Genomic DNA, 12,952 nt, shown 5'->3' on the forward strand with positions numbered 1-12,952 from the left:
GCGGGTACTTCCTCGGGTACTTCCCGGGCACTTCCTCGGGTACTTCCCAGGCACTTCACGGTTGCTTGATAAGTATTCCCTCGGGTACTTCCCGGGCACTTCTTTGGGTATTTTCCGGGTACCTGGTGGGTACTTCCTGGGCACTTGGCGGGTACTTCTCAAGCAATTCCTCGGGTACTTCCCGGGTACTTGGCGGGTACTTCCCAAGCACTTGGCGGGTACTTCCCGGGCAATTGCTCGGGTACTTCCCGGTTACTTGGTGGGTACTTTCCGGGCACTTCCCGGGTACTTCCTGGGCACTTGGCGGGGACTTAGTTCGATTAAATTTATTTTCTGTATGTTGTAAGCTTTTTTTTATTCTCATTGTGTCAGTTTATATTGATGGTTAAGTTTTAACTGAATAAAGATGTACATCAAACAAACATTTTATTAACGTGACATTTTAAAATTATTATTTAATACACTGTAAAGTTTATGATTTTTTTGAGTACATGATATATAATTTTTGTTGAAATAATTAGATAGTATTCAGAGCATTTTCAAACGTTTTATTTTAAAATATGTAAATTTGGATGATAAATAAATGATTTTTATGAGCAATATCAACTGTAATATACTTTGAATATTGCAATTTATGAATAGACTCGTTCTAAATCGTGTACAGACGGCATACCCGGGAACGTAAGCAAGACATAACAATATTTTTGACCGAGAGGTCGACTATTTTTGCAAACATACTATCGTGTAGAGTAGAAAAATCCCTACTGATACGGTCTTTTATTTTCTCTTCAATTTAAGGTAACATTACTTATAAGTATAAAAATTTAAAGGTGTTTTTGTCTAACATGAGAGTAAGAAAGACAGTAAGCGCTTGGATAAACAACTGACAACATAAGGAGCAGACAATAATATTTACCTGAAGGTAAAAGTTTTTACATCCAACCTTCAAGTTACCAGCAGTAGCTGACGCTCTTGCGTTCGCACATGGATATAGTTCTTACTGCTTACCGTCTAAGCTCCAATAACAATGTGGCAACGTCGCGAGTTCATGCGGGCGCGCTATAGCCTTCCAACCCCATTTAGGGGTAGTTTGAAACGTATTTTCAATCGGCTTCCATTTAAAAGCTATTTGCCCTAAAAAATTAATTCCAACGGGGTTCGCGTCAGAAAAAATCGCTCTACACGCAGTTCTCGGGAAATGCCACCGTTACATATCATGCTGTATATCTAATTCGAATTTGAAAATTCTTCTTTATTTTTGAAATTTTACAAATGGTTGAACTCAGATATTTTGAACTACACTAACATATAGTATATATCATTACAAAAACTTACGTTTCCACTAAGAATTTTTCTGCTCACCTCACAGAGTCGAGTGTCTGTACTATGACTCATGACTCTATTAAGATTCTTAAAAGCTACTTTTAGGCACAACTGTTCCACAAAAGTGCTTTATATTTTTCCCTACTTAGTAATCTCAGGTAAGATCTCAGGTGATTTTTCATTTTAAAATGTCACCCGAGAAATTATTTTGAATATCGTTGTTTTTCTTGCATTTTTTAATATGTTTTAGCAAAAGTAACGTATCTTAGACTTTAAAAATTTGTTGTCTAATTTTTAAAAAATTTGAAAAATTTTTAAAGCCTGAAATTTATTTATCATGCTAAAAAAGGCTGGAAAATTCCGAAAAAACACAAATCTTAGAAAAATATCTCAGGGGAGATTTTGACATTATAAATCATCTGAGATCTCACCTGATAATACTAGGTAGGGTCGCCAGAGAAAAAAGTGTAACTATGTCTAAATCCTTTTGTTTTTGGTGTAAAAAGAATTTTTTACATGATATAGAGGGATCCGAATAATACCCATCGAGTGCAATAAACGTGAAATAAACCACCAGGGCTGATATTCTGCTGGTTTTGAACAGGTGTCAACTTTTTGGTACGACATATTGGATTCACCATTTTAAATTTTATAACTATAATACAATTCTAATGTCAGATGCGTGTTCAGCGACCTAAAAAACCCTAATAGCCACATTTTCTCAAATTTTTAAATCGTTTTGACTTTTTCAGCTGCCATATTGGATCCACCATTTTGAATTTCGAAATTCTGATGTTATATTCCTTATCAGCGATCCAAAAAAATTTGTAGGTATGTAGTTTTTCGTAAAAAATGTATGTTTGTCTGATTAAATGATTATGATATCATAAAGATATAGTGATTAGGGGTGCGTTTAGAGGTAGTTTTTAACCTCTTAATTTTTTTTCTATTTCGGACCACTTTTCTTATACTCTGGGATGTTTGGGCTTTAAGGTCCAAAAAGAATCATTTTGATCGGCCTATCACAGCAGCCGCTATTTTATTTCGACACAAAAAATAGCATTTTTACCTACTGTGCAACGCTACGGCTGTGGCAAGGGCGTTTAATATATGCAATAAACACCATAATTTATTATCACTTAAATTATTTAGTTGTACGAGTGTATGTGTTGAAAAATTATCAAACAAGACATCCAATGACAGATGGTAAACAATTAAAAACAACGTCCAATGGTGGTACTGAGGTATTTTGTTTTTATTGTACGTATGAATGAATAGATTTATTTGCGCATTGATTGCCAAATTTTAATAATTTAAACCACTTTTAAAGTTGTAACTAGCAAACTGTTCCATTGTATTAGAAATCTATTTGAGAAATTGCCCTAAGAATCAATTGCAAAATTTGTAAGCCAACACGTTACACTTTGACTTGTATTTGTTGTATCGGTTACTGCTAATGCGCGCTTACATTATCACTGATCCAAAATCTCAATCGTACTTGCCAGAAAAATGCGATCAGTACTGTTGTATTGTTGTTTCCTTATATATAAAATCATAACATGAACCATCATCATTCGAACCTACTTTTTTGCCGTCAATGCAGTTTTACAGGGATATCACTGATTGGTTGACCTAATTTAATCAGAGGCGTCTTTTTTCGCTTAAATACTATAAAAATAATCCATCAAGGGGAAAAATTTCTCTTGTTACGTATGCCACCTATCCTCTAAATTTTTAGTAAAACCTTTAATTTCGCATATTGTCAAAAATTTATTCACGTGGCTGAAGAAATTGCTGAGAAGAACAGCATAAAGCATTAGGAAACTTCAAAGCAACAGTGTCGCCACGTGGCGGCGTGGCGTAGGCGGCAGCTGCACGCCTCGTTGCCGTGCATTTTGATCCTGCCAACATCTTCATTTGCTTGTAGTTTATGCATTTTTTGCTCTTCCACTTTAAAAATTTGTGAAGAAAATGTTTTAGTATTACTCTTCCGATTCCTGTAAATTTTATTTTTTTAAGCCATGACGAATTTCAGAGAAACATCCTGAACTTCTGACCCATTTTTCTCCACGAAAAAAAGGTTGTCAGAAAAAAAGAAATAGCATTATCGGAAAGAGCAGATCAAAATCTGTCCATTTGTCTTTTTTAATTATTTTTTGAGCTATCTTTCAGCCATTATAAACGAGTTGAACACAGCGTGTTCGGGCGAAAAAAGTCTCTCATGCGCAAGATGGCCCGCTCTCTTTGGACAAATCTATGTATGTATATTCGTAGCAAAAAAATTTTTTCAATAACTTCACATAGAGTACTCTATCTTAATTTTTTCAGTTATTTAAAGGTTTTAAAGTATTATTAAACAGACTAATAAAAAACTTTATATGTAAGTACAGTAGTTTTATTTTTAATGGTCATAATTAACATTATTAAAACTAGATATTATTTATTATGATGTTAAAGTCGAGCAGATTAACGAATTCATGCAAAAAGTAGCGTAATGTAAAGAAAATAAGCAATATGTGATGAAAAAATGGTAAAAATGTGAGATAAAAAAATTTTGAACTTCTAAGCAATTTATATATATTTAAAGAAGATAGATGTATTAGTGTAACAGCTAGAATTATATGTCACAGCAGGGGATTAAAAAATAAATACAGGCTTGACACGTCAGAATCTTGACGTATGCTAAGAAAAACATTAAATGTAAATAGCAATTATACTATGGAACTAAGTGATAGTAAAGTAAATGAACTGTTTGAAATATACGAAAAAGAACGTAATACTGTAATAAATGTAAAAACACTTTAAAATAGTTATCAATATAGGCAGTATAGTGTAAGTGATTTATACAAAAATGAATAAAAGGGTGTAAAATAAATTTGAACGATTAAGTTTGAAAAAAATTTTTTTTGAACATGTGCTTGGCTGGGCCAATGTACTAATAAAAATAAATATGCTTGGGTTTAAAAAAATTTTATTGGCAATAGAAAAAAACGAGAACTTACTGTCTAGAATAGAAATTCTCTCAGCATGCAATCGATTGATCCTACAAAAATTGTAAGCATTTTGGCGACTTTGATTGAATAAGTTCTGCCATTGAGCGTGAATCCAAGAAACAGCTAAATGGTCACTGGTTGGATGAAAACGTGCCTTTGTTTCTCGAATGTGACTCTTGTTCTCTAAAGTGTCGTAGAATATTTCTGACTGCGTTGACAGAGCAGCCACAACTGTGGCAACTGGGCTCAAGCACCTGTTAATATTAGTACAAATTTTAAGTTGTATGAATAACAAAAGTTACAGTCATTTTGTTGTTTCCAAATGATTCCAAATAAGTAAAATACAAAGAATGAAAAATGATGAGATTTTATAGATAATCAAGACCTTATCGATGCCTCTTATAACAAAGACTTAACTCAGCTTACCATGAAAAAACTCCCAACTTAAGGCTTACGATAAAGACTAGACTAAATTACTTCCTTTTGACAAAAAAAATTTCAAATTATGGTGCTCCTGTAAAAAATACTCTAACTCGTGGTCTAACTTTAAGCCATAGAATTACGAGCTGGACTTTTTTCTGCTAGGTACCACGAGCTAGACTGCTTTTCGAAGGAAAAAATTGAAAAAGACAAATAACTTATTTTTAAACTTTTCTTAGTAGACAATCACGCAAACTAGACCCAGGCAGTGATTTTGAATGAATAATCAAAAAACGACCACTGTATCATTTCCAAATGCTTTTTAGAGCCATACTCATTCGGATTGACTCCAAAGCACCAGCGTTATTTGCTTTTGTAAATCTCTATTAAATGGCAAGTTTTAAAGAATATCAGAAAAGGTGTATGACAGTATCACCAGTATTTCAATCCTTATACGTTATGGTTATGAAATACTGAGAGAATCCTCTATAAGGACGATCCAAATATGGATTACTCAAGTACATTCCACACACTTTTTTTTCTCACGGAACTTACTCATACACTGTCGTAAATTTTTAGTCAACGCCGTTTCCAGTCTTTTATAAGATTTTTCATTCAAGACATCAAGATGCCCTAATAGATATATAATTTCACTTGCTTGGGTACATTAACCATGTTTCAATAATTAACTACTTTGATTGCTATGTTATAATATAAAATTAAGCTTACTCACTGGAATATTGAAGAGTAAACCAAAGCTTTACTAAGTTTTGGATGAACGGTGAACAACGCTATTCGTTTTCCTAAAGCCGTAAGATCTTCATTCTCGTCTAAGGCACCAAGAATTTGTAAGTCTTGGACAGCTTTTTTAACATAACTTTGTCTAGGAGGTTGGGGCATACTTCCTAAAAAATCTTCAACTTTTTCACTACTGTAGGTCTTACAATCCAAAACTGTCTTTTCCAGTGAAACTCGAAGAACTTCGGGAAGAGGATATGCATCTAAATCACTGAATTTCTGTTTTGTTATAAAGTGATAACTTTCACCTTCACGCACTCTTCCAGCTCTTCCTCTTCTAAAATAAGAAAATCATTATTAGTACAAAGTTGTGTACATTACATATTGATGTTTTCGTATTTAATTAACGTCATGTATTTAGTGTACTATACTGACAAACCTTGATTTGAGAATCCCATTCTACAACGTGAAAATAAATTTAAATGAATTTCCTTTTTAAGTATCACTTGATTTTTCAAAACTAAATAGGGAAACTGCTATCAATTACAAATATCAGACAAGTAATAAAATCACAGCATTATTTTTTCTGTACATTTTTTTAAGAACTGAAATTGCTACTTTTAAAGTTTCATCATAGACAAATAGTTTTTATGGTTTTTTAGAAGGTAAAAGAATTTTCAACAACGAAATTTTTTGGAGTTGTTTTCACAGCATTTTTAAAAATCTGCAGTCCAGGTGAGCCAGTATGGTAAAGTTTATACATGCGTTTAAAATGACTTTTATTTTGTTACATAAACTGTAAAAATATTGTGTGTTCAGCCTATAAGCTACATCTTCTGGTGTCATCTAAAAAATCTTATGAAAATCTATAAAATCAGTAACATTTAGTTTGCGTGCGATAAAACACACCAACGCCTATAACTTTTAGTAATTAAAACCTTATGTAAGCACAATCAAGTCAAAATTAAAGTGTTTTATTGTTTTTTAAGTCTAGTTTATGTTTCATATCAAACGACACATGTCATTCACTAAGATATATTATAAAAAAAAGGAGACCTCGAGATCTAAGAAAAACTAACAATATTTGCCACGTTTCAAAAAAAAGCAACACTACCAAACTCTTTAACAAAGACTAGCAGCACTTTCTATGCTCCAATAAAAAATAGTTATATTTACTTTGTTGAAAGCAAAGAATACATTATGTAATATAGCGCTTTGCTTTTATAAGGTTAAATGTTACATGAGACTTAGAGCCAGTTTTCAACGTTGACACAAAGAGTATGTACTATGGAATATAACACATGGTGATATTATAACCATATCCACCTACTTCTTAGAACTGCAATACGATAACTGATCGTACAACAACCACACTTAGTAGAAGTTGATTGAGCTAATGAGTTTTCTCCTGTGTGCTTGAGTCTTCAATTTCAGGCAATGTAATTTATTTCATTTTATTTAAAAAGGTTTTTTTCATTCATATAATGCACTTCTATAAGACAATTATCATTAAACTGACAAAATTTTATCCCAAAAAAAGTATTCGATTTAATAAAAATTTTATCAACTCCGTCAGTATATTGTTCATAGCAACATTTAGATTTTTTTTCATTTTCAAATTGTTTGTCTTGAGTATTTAAAAAAAAAATCTATATAACTAGAGTTTTAATCTATATGACTGTAATTTTCTGATTAGATGCGTTGTTTAAACAAGGTAACGAATAAATTATTTATGAAATCAACTAATCAACGAAAGCTGTGCGATGTAGGAGCGTGGCCTTATTTACTAGAAAAAGAAAAAATGCATGCAGTAGAAGCAGGAAAAAAGTCAGACTTAATTGTAGTGGAAGAAACACATTTATCAAAATACGAGTCTAAAAAGATGTCATTATTTTTAAAGGATAAAGCAAACGAGCATAAATCTGGGACACTCAGTGTCATTCATCAGTAACAAAACGTTGAATGCATGGCTGTTCAGCGTTCGTTCAAAGAAATATTTATTGTACAGTTTGAAAAAAATACATTAGGTTTGATCGAGATTTGATGCGCTTCCTACTATTACATGTGGCATATAACCCATCTTCAATTTTATCTAGCGATCGCAGCAAAATCCACTATCTTTTTTTTCCATTTACTCTTGGTAAAAAAAAAAAAAACTATAATCCAAGCGAACACTTGATCCTTTTTTTGTCGCTGAATGTTTTGCAGCTACTAGGTAGGTAGGTAGGTACGTAGGATGGGTAGGTAACGCGCGATTATGGAAGCACTCAAGAAATGTTTATTTTGTTTATGAAAAACAAATTTTTTTTTGCTGATCAAGGACGCAATCATTAAGTAGGTAATCTGAAACATGGAAAATAGCGTTCGACTGCAGGAGATTGTTTTTTTTAAGTAAAAAAATTAAATAAAAGTGCCAAATACAAGTAAACTGGATAACGAATTAAATGCAAAGAGAATGTTCGCAAACCGATGTTATTTAAATAAATGGGAGATTTTTTTGTTTGACATAACCAAAAAAAAAAAAAAAAAAGATTCGATGCGCTTCCATTTATTTAGATAATTATTTTCTCTATCTCTTTAGCGGTTATAATAAAATAAGCTTTTTCTTCCCTTAAAGTAAATTATAAGGGAAATAGTGCGGCATAGTCGTGCGAGTGAAGCGCATTGATTCGGCGTGAGCTCCTGAGACTCTTAAGCACTGGAGCTCATGTTCACCATACTTGACATTATACTTGAGCATAAAATTCAAAACTATTTCGAGAGAATACAATAATAATATTATTATTCTTGAGCTTTAGAGGTTTTCTCTAAATGTATGTCAAATCTTAACCACCATATCCACTTGAAGTAATAGTGAAGAGGGCAGCCAATACTCTTTTGGTCCTACAGGTACCAAGTTTGAACGACCTTAGAAAACTTTTTTTTTTTAAATTCACTCCAATCACGCAGAATTTAGAACCTGTTCATGTTAACTGTCAGTTTATTCTATTTTGTACAGCTTTTTTCGCTGCGACGATATTAGTAGGTGTGTACGCGACGCGCGATCATGAGCGTGATTGAGAGATTCTAATTTTGTTAAGGAATGAAATATTGTAGTTCTCTTTTGCTTTGTGGATTAATCGCGTATGTATTGAGCTGGACTACAGGGAGCAGTCGATTCGTGGAAAAAGAGTCGACTACATAGTGAAACAGCGTCCGACCGAAGAATCTCATTTTTTTTACAATTAAAAAAAACCAATGTGCTTTATGTGCTTTCTTCTCATACAATTTCCCTGTATTCTTGCTTTTTATTAAGCGAGTATGAAAAATAAACTTTTCCGTCTATTTATTTCTGAAAAATTATAATATTTCAAAGATAGGGGACATACTTTCTTTGATTTCTCCAATGCATGTTTCGCTGCTGCTCGAGGTATGTATTTACACGTGCATGAAGCAAGGACCCTAAATGACAATTAACAATGTCTTAGTCAAAAGTATGTGGCGTGACAGCTTTCACTCAAAGGATTAAATTCTTTTTTAAATCTACAAAAAGCATCGAGATCCGATGAGGTCCTGCCTTTTTTTCCTTAGTGTTCGATGATACCGTTTAGTGGACTGTATTAATGTGAGTCGGACGAAAGCAAGGAGAGGATTGGAATTCTCTTGTATGGACGTGCTGGTTCACACGATAGAAACACACACACACACACTTGTATTCAACTGTTTGTAAATCTTTAATGTCTAAGAAAAAGAGTCACAGAATCTACGAAATAATTACACAGTGGTTGAATACATAACGAGAATGAACAAGGTAGTCCAAAAATAACGCAGTGTAACTTAGAGTCATGCAGAGCGACTTATTTGTACCAATGTTGCACACAAGGACGTGGGCGAGAAAGCCGCACGCAAAACGTGTCAAGTAGTAGCGAGCGACAAGCGCAGTGATTGGCGGCCACGCAGGGCCATATATCGCCCGCTATTGGGTACAATAATAGTTGTTGCCAGCGCGCGTACATACAAACGATAATCATAATTATCTGCTGCATAGTTACTGTTAAACATGAGGTTTACCGATAGAAAAGCTTGATGTTGTACATGCTCCCCAGGTTTATAGACAGAAGTCAGTACGAATGGATTTAACCATGAATCGACCATCGGAGGACCACGAGTACAAATGAATTGAAATGCTCCTGGCAATGAAGATCCTCTCCCTTAAGCTTGGGCGTGGAGAGAGGCTCTTCGACCGGCCAGAATCGTTGTATGAAATCACTGAGATCCGGGTCTTCGCGGAGGTGCATTACCGTGATCTCGTCGGGTTGCGCGGTGATCACATAACTCGACACTTGCGATGAAGAGGGGGGATATTCCAACGAGCGGGGAACGGGCCCGGATAAAAATCATCCAATCCGAGATGCGGTCGCGATGGTTAAGTTGATGATGTCCCATCGAATCGAATTTTGCGCGCAGTTATAACCCGAGAGGGGAATATTTTTTTTTTTTGGTCAGCTGCGTCTCCGGTGACATGAGTCCGTAAATGCTGATACTTGATAATAGTCGGGAGCTCGATTTTAAGGTGAACTAAAGCTCTAAAAACGTCGCGGAAGCTTCCCCACTTATCAAAGTCACCGGAAAACGTTGGAATGTTGACAAAAGGTAAAGAAGACAGATTATGAAGAGCAAGAGTTGAAGCGGATCTGGTTATAGTTGTCGGAAAAGCCGGAAAGTCAAAGCGAGACGCGTAATCTTCGAAGTCGCCCGCCACCGAGCAATAAGTCTCTTCAAATACATCAATCATGTTTTTTGCAAAGTTATCATGCTGGCTAAGGTCTTCACCAAGACCGAGAATATTCTGATGAACCGCTAAGATTTGATCGTACGAATATTTGACTACTTTACTTCTGGTCTTACATTGACCTCGTGTCATTTTCACTTCGCCTAACTTTCTAAAATTTTCAATAGCATTTTTTTTTATTGGATAAAGCGCTAGTTGCTGTGCGTAAAGGGTATCCATTTCAGTCATTTGGGGTAATTTAAGTAGAACAGAAACGCGAGATCGAATCAGGTGGCACATACAGACGCGTTTAGTACAAGTAGACGCTAGTTAGCACTTCAATCACGTTTCACGAATTATCAACAACAACAATAATAAAATTGTCAACAATAATAATAATCATAACAATCAATTAGTACAAATACATTACTAAGGTAGGTAAATTAGCAGCAGCAAAGCGATGAAGAACCAACGTAGTGTGCAGCAGTAGCGATATCAGCGGTAACGGGGCTAGCTCGTAGCGGACTGCAGCAGGGGTGATGATGAGTAGTATGTATGTGTGTGCGTGCAGCACAGAGAGCGGCAAGAAAGCCTAGCTGACAGCAGGCCGAGTGCTTTATGTGTGTGTGTGTGCGTCCTGTGGACGGCTGCAGCACCAACAGAAGTCAACTCAATGCATGTGTGCGTGCAGTACAGAGAAAGAGAGAGAGAGAGAGGATCGGGCGACTCTCCTCTGTTCTTCTCCGATCGCTCTTTGTCTTCTTCAACTTGTTGAGGAGCAGGGCCAAAATGGCCGACTTTTTAGTGAGCCCATGGCCTTTCCACTGCCCAATGACTTAACTCCTCTCCCGCTTTCTATTCGGCTCGAAGGACAATGTTCGATACTGCCGTTTAGTGGACTGTATTAATGTGAGCCCAACGAAAGCAAGGAGAGGATTGGAATTCTCTTGTATGGACGTGCTGGTTCACACGATAGAAACACACACACACATACTTGTATTCAACTGTTTGTGAATCTTTAATGTCTAAGAAAAAGAGTCACAGAATCTACGAAATAATTACACAGTGGTTGAATACATAACGAGAATGAACAAGGTAGTCCAAAAATAACGCAGTGTAACTTAGAGTCATGCAGAGCGACTTGTTTGTACCAATGTTGCACACAAGGACGTGGGCGAGAAAGCCGCACGCAAAACGTGTCAAGTAGTAGCGAGCGACAAGCGCAGTGATTGGCGGCCACGCAGGGCCATATATCGCCCGCTATTGGGTACAATAATAGTTGTTGCCAGCGCGCGTACATACAAACGATAATCATAATTATTTGCTGCATAGTTACTGTTAAACATTAGGTTTACCGATAGAAAAGCTTGATGATGCACACTTAGCATTTTCGATTTTTATTTTGCGAGAATTGCGAGCAAAGCAGTTTTTGGTGCACTCACTTTGATTAAAAGAGAAAAAAAAAGTATCCAAGCTAACAGTACTTTTTTTTACTGCGTGTTTTGCGTATACTGGGGAGACAGGTATGTGATCGAATATGTCTATTGTTGATGAATTTATGCAAAATCATATTTTTATTTTTATTACTATCATTGGAATTTTCTAGATTAGTATCAGTATGTCAAAAAATAATTTTTTTGAGAACTAAAAATCAATGTAGTTTAGTTGGTAGTGACATATTTTTTGATACCGAGGTTACCAAGTTCGATCCTTACTACTAGCTTTCTTTGGATGCTTACGCTCAACTTTACGAGTGGTTGCGGAATTGGCGAATACTATCTTTGGTAGTTATAAAGCTAGAACTTTTCATTGCTGGATTGAACTTTCTTTTACAAAATACGTAAAAATAACATGGGAAAATGATTTCTTTTTTGCGAGCCATTAGATCTCATTACAGTCTTAAACCTTACCTCGTGACGTGCACAATAGATCACGTTTGAGCTCGTATGCAATACAGCGTAGAAGTGTACATAAAGATGATCAATTTTTTTTACATGGAAAACAGAAATCTGCAAGCCGCTTCACGCTTATACAATGCTCATTGGCTTCACAGACGCCATCCTGATCTAGACACTATCAGGTGAGTGCATTAATGATTGATGGAGACGGGTAGTGTTTTACTAGTTCGTGTGGATGCTGGACGCCCACGCGAGGTTTTGCTTCCTGAAATGGAGGAGCAGATTGAAGATCTGTTAGAGGATGATCTGACTACCTCAAGTCGTGCGGTTGCTTGACGAATTGGCACTTTCGTTGGCCACGTTTAAACAGTGATCCGGGAAACGAATAAAGACCCGTATCACTATCTTTCCGCCCAGGAGTTGTTGTTCAGCAATCGTTAGCTGCGAATAAATTTTTGTGGTGGTTTATTAGCGCAAATGCGCGCTGATCTCAATTTCGTAAACACCATTCTATAGATAGACGAGTACACTTTCACGAAAAAAGGTATGCTCACCCAGCACAACTACCATTACTGGGCAACCGATAATCCTAATTTGACATGAGAAACAAACTCCCAATATCGTAGGAATATCAACGTTTGGGTAAGAATAATTGGCAGTATTATCGTAAGCAATGTATTTATCAGAATAATCTACCAATTATTACCTATAACTTTAATTAAACAACAAAAAGATGGGTCTGCTCGAACAAATTTTATTACTATTCCCATTCTAAATGACTGATTGTCACGTGACCAAGACTATTTTATTTTTAGTAAGATTTGTAAAGG

The 12,952-nt window shown here is 35.4% G+C and overlaps 1 protein-coding gene across 1 annotated transcript in view; it reads right to left on the minus strand.

The window, feature by feature from the left end:
• LOC106645354 (ATP-dependent RNA helicase DHX30) overlaps positions 1–12,952 on the minus strand; it is a 270,690-nt gene that overhangs the window by 104,695 nt on the left and 153,043 nt on the right. Inside the window, exons 6-7 of the mRNA XM_089593901.1 lie at positions 5,470–5,811; positions 4,326–4,570 (exon numbers count right to left, since the gene is read on the minus strand). Coding sequence (XP_089450027.1) covers positions 4,326–4,570; positions 5,470–5,811 — 587 coding nt within the window. The remainder of the gene's footprint in view (positions 1–4,325; positions 4,571–5,469; positions 5,812–12,952) is intronic.

Source organism: Copidosoma floridanum, unplaced genomic scaffold (assembly GCF_036245765.1).
Source record: "Copidosoma floridanum isolate Cflo_tuat_1 unplaced genomic scaffold, Cflo_Japanese_pri ptg000020l, whole genome shotgun sequence".
Classification (NCBI taxonomy): Eukaryota; Metazoa; Arthropoda; class Insecta; order Hymenoptera; family Encyrtidae; genus Copidosoma; species Copidosoma floridanum.